The sequence below is a fragment of the Mytilus trossulus genome, unplaced genomic scaffold, assembly GCF_036588685.1.
Source record: "Mytilus trossulus isolate FHL-02 unplaced genomic scaffold, PNRI_Mtr1.1.1.hap1 h1tg000050l__unscaffolded, whole genome shotgun sequence".
In the NCBI taxonomy this organism is placed as follows: domain Eukaryota; kingdom Metazoa; phylum Mollusca; class Bivalvia; order Mytilida; family Mytilidae; genus Mytilus; species Mytilus trossulus.
Genome location: NW_026963292.1, coordinates 512083 through 521456, shown reverse-complemented (window position 1 = coordinate 521456; position 9374 = coordinate 512083). Strand labels below are relative to the sequence as shown.

The following is a 9374-nucleotide window of genomic DNA, read 5'->3' as shown; positions in this document are numbered from 1 at the left end:
TTTTATTATATTGTAGATTCAGGAAAGTATAAGCTAAATGATAGATGACCTGGTAACTTCTGGTAGTTGTTTCTTATCCTCTAGTTATATGTTAGTTAGACTCAACTGTAATGATAAAATAAAATGATAAGTTATAAAATAATTAAAAAAAAATGAATATTATGAACTTGATATAAGCCTGATATAATGATTTGTTTACCCAAACTAATTAAGCAAATAAGATAACTTCACAGACATTCAACAGTAATTTTTAAATACAGCTTTAAAATGTACTTTTATAAAATAAAAATAAAATACAAGTCAAGTTAAGATAATAAGTTCAAAACCGACAATGTCAAGAGGTCATATACACATTTGAGGATTATTGTTTTCCGTCGTAAATGTATAATATAACCTTCAACAGGCGTTTAGGAATCACGTGATTTCATATGCACGGTGGGTATGGTTGTCCTGCGAGAGAACGTACTGTGCTGGTGATTCGGTCCTGACGGGTGCTGGTGGGTCCTGATTCTGTGCTGGTGGGTTTGTTTACATTGTATCAGAACGGCAATAAAACGACTGTTTTGTTGCTTAATTTTTCTCTGATGTGTCATAAGTACCATGCAAAAGTATATTAAAACAATATTATATTGCAAAAGTCGTGCAAGTTCGTTTAACGGAATTGTCCTGACGCGGTGCTGGTGATAAGAAAAACGGTCCTGGTTCTGTGCTCCGATGTCCTGGTTCTGTGCCTTTATATTTTAGTTAAAAGTGGCATATACTCAAGATCATTGATGCTGTACTGTTACTGACTAATTAACTGTTGCCTGCTTTCTTGAAATTGACATTGTTTTGAATCCGTTTACTGTTATTATGCAAGAACAAATACCACTATTTTTTTATTTTTTTTTTAAATTAACTGTAATCTTATTTATTGGCCTGTTAATGGAACCCTTCTTGTCCCCTTTTAAGATAAGAAAATATGTTTACGATTTTCGGGATTACGATCATTTTGCGAGATCACCAAAATACGTTGTAATTTATACAGTACTTATATAAAGTAGATGATGTGGTATGTTTGTTGTCAATGGACAAGTTTCCTTAAGAAACCAAAGGAAGTATGTGTTAATAACCATACGTCATCGTAATACCTTCAACAATAACCCATTAAATAAAAATGTAAAAGGTTACCGTTTTGCATAAAAATGGAGAGAAAAAATATTGAACAAAGAACTTTCTGAGCGTTTGAATCATATGTCTTTAGCAGCTTAAATCACATTTTTTTGTGAACAATTGAGTGCTGACTATAAGAATGTCAATAGTATTGCGGGTTTGTTTGGGGTTTTTTTGCGGGGGGGGGGGGGATGGGTATAAGTAAGAGCGTGGTTCGGTAAAAGTTTAAGCTTGGAATAGTTTCCCGTAAGATTAAAAAGTTGTATTTTAAAAGAAAAATGAAAAAGAATCACTTGCTGAACGGTTATCAGGTTTTTTTTTATCGAAAGTTCGATAGAACACTAAAACAAATCACTATTTTATGAAAGGGCAGACTAGAATATATCAGAGACTGAAGACGAGATAACCTCAAGACCACTATAAACAAAACTAAGATTTCTTAGCTTTTTCATTTCAAAATTTCAAAATAAATAAATATTTTTGATAAAGAATTACGGGGGAGGAAGTGAACAATGTGTCCTACTTTACTTTTATTTTAGTATTGGTAATATCACTAAGCTTTTAAGGTGTCATACCACCAATTAAAAGTCCCTATCTGTTCAACCAAATTTTACAATTTTCACAGCTTTCTAAATATTTTACCTTAAGTTTAACTTCATAGAAACCAGGTATATCCTGAATCGCACATGTATCAGCTTTCTACATGCCAATTTTCAACAGGTGTTTAAAATCATATAAAAAAGAAAAGGTCTTCCGAATAGAAGTACCGCTAAAAATAACCCCTGGTTTTCTGGAAATCTTAAATTAGTATACTATGGAGTGCATTAATCCTCAATTTTGAATGCAAACTCATAAACAAGTAAATTTTAGCTCAAAATGGTCTTAACATATTTCTCTTTCACCAAAAGTTTCATTTCTGCCAATTTGTTGGTTAGTTTAAGTAAACAATGACATCAAATGCACTATTTTTTGTCCGAGTAGGCCTACTTTCACATACGTTCTAAATTTGAGGGAGTAATTGGTGGTATGACACCTTAAGTTTTGTGTGTCAAACACACCATCTCTGTAGTAATGACTTCATACTAATTTTTTCACTTCATCCATTTTTTTCTGCATTTTTTTATATTGTGAATTCTTAGTATTATTATATTTAAATGTAGCCTTAATTTATATTGAAAAAAACGAATCTAAAGCCAGATATATCAAACATTTTTGTTTCCATCTATCTGTTTTCAGGACAGTAACAATCAACGTAAACAACGTAAAAGTAAAATGCGTACTCGGCTGTCTGTAATCGATCATTTTTAGACACCCTCCTAAAAAACAAACCGGGGTGGGGGTTCAGAGATGCAAATTAAGTACTCAGATCAATATTTTATCTTTTCGTGTATGGTTTATGACCCCTTCTGTGGTTTGTCAATTACGAAATGTGCAAACTGCAAAAGTATCAAAACAGCACAGACAATGAATAATAGAGACAAAATTTTGAACATATATCAAGGGGAAACTTCTTGCAAAGCATTATTATTTATAGTTCATTACTGATTTTAGTAGAAAAAGAGAATTTGGTGAAAAGAAAATCACTATTTTTGTAGAAAATTCACAGACGTTTGTAAAGAGACTTTTGTTATGTTTAGCATTGGACCAACGCAAGGGTACATTATCCTTAAAAATCTATTTAAAAGTATTTGAAACTAACGTTTGCTTTGTTAATTGTGCATTTCAAAATTCCCCAAGGGTTACTGGGGAATAGAGATATGGTCACTTGGTCTTCTCCTGACCGGCAGTAAAACGCTTGCCGAAGTGGGGTGTCCGTTTGGCTGTGCGGGATGTATCAAGTTCGCAGCGAGTCGGGTCAGAATGGGGACGTTAAATCCGATGTCTCGTGTAAAGAGAGTGTCATGCTCTTTGCACGTTAATAACCCTTGCAGCAACTCTTTGAGGGGTCCGTAGGTGGCCTGCTGCAAGGCAAAATTTCTGTTCCTATCCAATACATCCTCATTTTCCAGTGGCAGTCCAAAATTCCTCGACTATTGGCCTCTTTTATGACAAGACATACCTATTGTATTTATTGTGAACTTGTTCTCGTCCTGAATATGCATGAAATATTTGCCACTGGACGTTAAGCAACCAACAATCAATCAATCAATAGCTTCATACTACGAATTGAGTTTAAAAAAGCAATTCTTATATTAAACATCTACATTTAACTTTAAAATGCCATAACAGTTTAAAACAATACAAATCTGCACACACACAAAAACTGGCTTAATTTCAAATGGTTATCAACCTGAATCACTATAAGATCATATATAAGCTCACCTGTGTCGAGGGGTCGTGTGAGGTTCATGTATTGTCTTGACGTCCGCAATTACAAAAAGATCTTTTCTGAAATTACTTGACCAAATGTTACCAAATGATTTTTCAAGAGTGAATCTAGGAAAAACAATATTCATCAACAAACATGATCACTGTCTGTTCAAATGTATTCGAGTTTTTAGTTACAGCCGATTCCATCGAGTATATAGGCAAACATAATATCTTTTGTTAGCTTGCTTGTGAGCTAAACCGTACCCTCCTTTCGAAGTAGCCTGGTGACTTTTCTGTTCATCAAGCAATATAACCAAAGATATTCCCTTTGTCTTCACACTCATTGAAATCGGCTTTAATATTGCAAAAGTTCAAGCAATTAGGGAAAAACTTTCCGAGTAAAAAAAATCAAAATGTCTTTCCACCTTGCACATTTCAGAACGTTCAGATCAGATAACGAAACTGGGTCCAGCAAAAATTTATAAGCAAAAATTTTGACCCTCACAGTTTCCATTCACCTTCCATTCATGATAATTAAATTGAACTGTAAAACATTTCTTCGACCTTCTTAATTTCTTTATAAGTCTCATGTAAACATAATTATGACAATAACTGTTGTGAGCACAAGATTCACTGCACACTTTTAAAGTTCTGCTTCATCAAACATTAAAATATGAACTTAAGTTTTGAGACTTTTAATCGACACGATTGAGATTTTTGTATATGAGAACATGGTTTATCTATTAGTTGAAAATGTGGCTTTGAACTAGCGTTCAGTACCTGCGAGCATTCGTTGTTCAATAATGTGTGTCTTTGTGTAATTATTTAATGTGATAAATTGTTGTGTTGGTACACCACTGTAACAATGAAGGAGGAAATGAGGAGGGTTGGTTTAGGTGGAAGTTGGGAGGAGTATGCGGAGCGCTGACAAACATGTCTATGCGGCATGGGCTTTGATCTTTGTTGAGGCATCAATGTAAGGGGTATTTAATATCTTAATAAAACTATTCATATTTTAGATACTATATATTGTTCTCTGATATTGGACGAAAGATGTTGCCCTTTTATGTAATTATGTTATACAAGTTATGATCATTTGAAAACACATATTAAACAGCCAAATGGATGCACAAGAGCTAAATAGGAGTAATAGATCCTATTGACAACAATTATCTGCCCAATTTTATTGATTTTGTAACATTTGTTTCAAATATGACCAACTTCTAATCCAAAATCACCAGCACCGTATCAGGACCCACCAGCACAATGACAGGACCCACCAGCACAGTATCAGGACATGAGTAAATTGAGAAAATGCTAAATTTTTATAAATTGCAATGTTTTTTTATAAAATAGTTTTGTCGTGTGGATTGCAGTATAGAAAGAGGACTCTATGAGCATTTTTGTTTTATTTTTTCAGTTCGAGATTTTCTGAAAATGAGCATTTTTGTGTTACGCTTACTGAAACAGTTTAGAGGGTCAACTTTTCAATGGTTTATATATGAACCCATAAGAAATAAAATTGAAAAATCTCAACTGTTTTCTTCAATTTTTTGTTAGTGAAAACGTCAAAAATCATTATTTTCGTCTTTGTTTACATTTTTTCATTGATCACCAGCACCCGTCAGGACCGAATCACCAGCACAGTACGTTCTCTCGCAGGACAACCATACCCACCGTGATATGCTGCACGTGTTTGAAGATGAATCGGTTTGATTGAATTGGTAGAACATTGCAAATATTTACTTTTATACCAGGAAAACATTTCATTGCTAGATACATGTGACTTAAAAAAAGGGTTTAAAAATGTTACAAACCTTTGCAATACAATAGTAAGCATACTGACGGATTGATGGACGAATGGAGAGACAGATAAAGGTAAAACAGTATATCCCCCATTTTTTAAACGAGGGCATACACATGTTAAATGACCTTACTTTTCATTGTAAATGTTAACTCAGCTGTACCAAGTTGGTTCTCTGCTTTAACGACATAGGTTCCAAGGTCTACAGGAGAAACATTATAGATTCGTAACCTAATCGATTTCGATCCTTCATCTGGGTAGAAACTTTCATCATTGCGAATTGATTCGCTGTAGAATTCAAATCCACGATCCCAGTAACTACTAGAATCTTCAGGTAGTCGTTCTCTACCATTTTCATTAATCTTCCACCAAGTAACATGTGGGTCAGGATAACCTAATCATTAAAACATAAATAAAGAATGATAACGATATATATTGTCATTTCCACTAAGTGACTTGTGGAACAGGATAACTTATAAATAATGATTAAATCGTGAATAATTACACTATTCATTGTCCTTCAACTAAGTCACTTGTGGATCAGGATAATCTAATAATAAATGTACAAATCGGGAACAATGACGATATTCAGAAAATGTATCATGTCTTCTAATTTTAACGTTGGTGTCAACATCAACAATGACAATCACTGACGGTATATATAATTCAATACATATCAAGACAATAAACTAAAAACGAATACAACAAAATGGTATCGGCAGCCACTGAACTACATGCACCAAAAAAATCAGGCGGGTTAAACCTTTATAACTATGTTTATAAAATATTTTTTTTCTAATGTTACAACCTTTTACAAAATAATTGAATAACGGTGAAAATTGACGAACTTCAAATTCCCAACTCTGAAAAGGTAATACAATTTTATATTATCCTCTGAAGAAGCTTAACAACAAGACTACCAACTTTTTTTTGTCCAAACCGATTTCTTTAGTGCCTGGATCGGGTAGGATGAATTTCATGATATTTGTTCATATATCTACTTTAAAAGGACAAAAAAATGAGCACATTAACTGAAGTTGAACATGCTTTAAGAGCACATCAAGCAGTCTCGACAATAGCTAAGCATCTGTTTTGGCAACAGTTATCTAGAAATGAATGTGTGTTATAAAATACTAAATCATTCAATAACAAATGAATATTTGTTGCTAGAAAAGAACACGTAAGTCAAAAAGTAGAGAGTATGGGTTTGTTGTAATTAAAAAAAATACACCTTCTACTATAACTGCCATTTCTTTATACTCCATGTTGGTTTCTTTTAGTGTGTTATAGTTTACTTCATCCTGTCGTAAAGTTATAACACCTGCAGTTGGGTTGGCATATTTAATGACTGGTTTAAAAGTTCTAACATATATTTGATTTGCAGTTTTGTTGGTCTTTCTAATTCCATTATCAGCCACGCACACATATTGTCCTTGATCCTCTCTGGTTATTGAGGGGAAATGTAACACAGGTTCCTGAAACAAAATTATAAAATTACATTTTTAAATATCAATTCAAACAGAAATCAATAACGGTTTACACAATGTTTCTTTTATATGTTGTAAATACAATGCAATTCATTACATAAAATGGATTGACATACAAATGAGTTTCAGCTAGCTATAAAACCAGGTTTAATCCATTAGATTCAATTACATATATCTGATCGTAACTGCTCTGACAATTTCTAACTTGTTATTGTTACTACAAGATAGGCATGACGATTCGCTTATTGTTTATTTTGTTTTGCTGTTAAGAAAAAAGCATGGTTGTCAATATAATGGAATTTGATGCGATTGTCATACAAGTGAGAGATTAAGCTGGCTATACAACAAGGTCCAATGCACCATTTTCTGCATAAGAAAATGTTTGTACTAAGTCGAGATATGACAGGTGTTATCCATTCGTTTAGTATGTTGGAGCTTTAGATTTTGACATTTGATTTGGGACTTTTCCTCATTTTTCTCAACTCCGCTAATCAGCTTTTGTTATTAGTTTTCAAAAGATGTATGTATCCTGACAATAATGCTTTTCGATTTGTGTGACAATAACCGATCGGACGGAACATTAAAAAGAAATTTCCGGGACAGAGAAGTGCATTCACTTTTGACAAACATCCGTACCATAGACGAAAATTCCTCATTTCCTTTCTTTTTCCATGTTACTTTGGGCTCTGGGATACCGTCAACAGAGCATCGAAACCGAACATCTTCACCACTTTTTACTAGTGTCCGCTGATAATCCGTCTTTACGTAATTGATTCTTGCTGGAGCTGTTAATATTCAAAAAACATAAAATAACATTTTAATACTTTTAGTTGATTTTATTTACTACTGCCGCAAAACGTTCAATTGAAAAATTGATAGACGACAACTGTAAGTTCATGCATAAGGATATATGATTTTATTTAAAAACCGCTTCGATTATATTCGATTAAACACATTTGACTTAAACAACGCTTCCGCTATGTTGGAACTTAACCAGGATAGCGCTATTATATATTTTTGGTATGTTATATTATCAGGGTGTCTTTGATGTTCTTTACAACACACTGACGAACGCATGCATTTAAAGGGTAAATGACATTTACGGTTACAAGCTCGTAAATGAATGTTGCTATGCATGCATGTTACACTGCACATGATTACATTACAATCGTCCATTCAAAATGTTTACAAGACTTTGTTGTTGGTGTAACTACTATAATAGAAAACACTATTGAAATCTCTATTGATAGTCACCTAAACTCGTCGATTGAATGCCTTTACCAAGGAATTTCAAAATTAGTGTATTGAAATTATAAAATACAAAATAGATATATAAGAGAGCATTTTATCACAGTAAAGGTACAAAAAAATTAATATAATTATCCGATCGCATTTGAGAAGCTTAAAAAGAATGGTATTTGTGCCCAAAAAATATTAAATGATAAGATACTTGGTTATTTAAAAGAAAATATAAAGAGATTTAGTAGGGTCAATGATGAAGCAACCACTTAATCGGAACTTGTTGACTATAGTTGTTTAAACTATCAAATAAGAGCAACAGACTGATGCGTTGCTACTTGAACGAAGGGTTGTCTCATTGGCACTCAAACACATCTTCCTATATCTATGATAGTTCATGTTGAAACTAAGGCCGTGTTATTTACAATTAGTTTCATAAAATGTAAATAAAATTAAGAATGAAAATGGAGAATGTGTCAAAGCGACAACAACCGACCAAAGAGCAGACAACAGCTGAAGGCCACCAATGGGTTTTTAATATAAAAAGTTGAAGAGCATTGAGGATTCAAAATTCCAAAAAGTTGTGCCAAAAAGTTGTGTTATAGAAAATTTAGAAATGCGTAATCAGTGGCAAATAATTTTGTGTACGTCTAATCGATTCGGGAAGGCTTAATGAATTCTTCAATTAGTTATTCTTTTATAATTCATTTGAAATGATAGATAAAACATCAATCCCACACTGAATCGGTTCAGGTTAGCCATGTTCACATTTTTAACCCGGATTTGTCTTCTCTCAATCGATTTATGACTTTTGAACAGCGGTATTCTACTGTTGTCTTTATTTATTCCTATATACATATTATTACAATGTGTATTATATCACACCACTGATGACATATTTTTTATAACCTTAGTTTCTACCTGTCAAAGTATTGATTGCTTTTACTTACCTGTGTTGCTTTCATTTATTGGAGACTTTAAATACACTGGATCTGTTGTCCATGTTTTATGTGTAGCCGTATTCTCCTTTACTGTACATGTATAATAACCTTCCCATGATTTGTAAAATGGGTCCATTAAGATTGCAACGAAATTAGAGCGTTCCATGTACGTGTATTGTGGCTGTTTCTTTGAAAATTCTGATATAATTAAATATATTCGGATGACGTTAATATGGTACGACAGATGTACAAAACCACTTTTCACAAGATTATACAATGAAACATACCGTTTCTTTTCATGTTTGAAAACAAAAATCTGCTGCATAATTTGATACATATTTTTGGTAAATCGAACGATGTTATCCATTTTAAAAACACATCTATATATATACTACATGTAAATTAAGGTTAATAATTATGGTGTACTAGTTTACACAACAT

The 9374-nt window shown here is 32.9% G+C and overlaps 1 protein-coding gene across 1 annotated transcript; it reads right to left on the bottom strand.

Annotated features, from left to right (window-relative positions):
• On the bottom strand, positions 1-9069 carry LOC134699323 (protein amalgam-like). The gene is made up of 5 exons (XM_063560936.1): positions 8943-9069; positions 7390-7538; positions 6498-6741; positions 5400-5660; positions 1-105 (listed from the first exon to the last, which is right to left on the bottom strand). The coding sequence occupies exons 1-5, from the start codon at positions 9067-9069 to the stop codon at positions 92-94; spliced, it is 795 nt and encodes a 264-aa protein (XP_063417006.1). The 3' UTR covers positions 1-91.
• Positions 9070-9374: the final 305 nt, after the last annotated feature.

Coding starts and splice junctions, on each gene's coding strand:
- LOC134699323 (XM_063560936.1), bottom strand. CDS start 9,069: ATGGACCCATTTTACAAATCATGGGAAGGTTATTATACATGTACAGTA. Junction 7,539..8,942: donor AATAAATGAAAGCAACACAG/GTAAGTAAAAGC, acceptor GAATATTAACAG/CTCCAGCAAGAATCAATTAC. Junction 6,742..7,389: donor ATGAGGAATTTTCGTCTATG/GTACGGATGTTT, acceptor ATTTTGTTTCAG/GAACCTGTGTTACATTTCCC.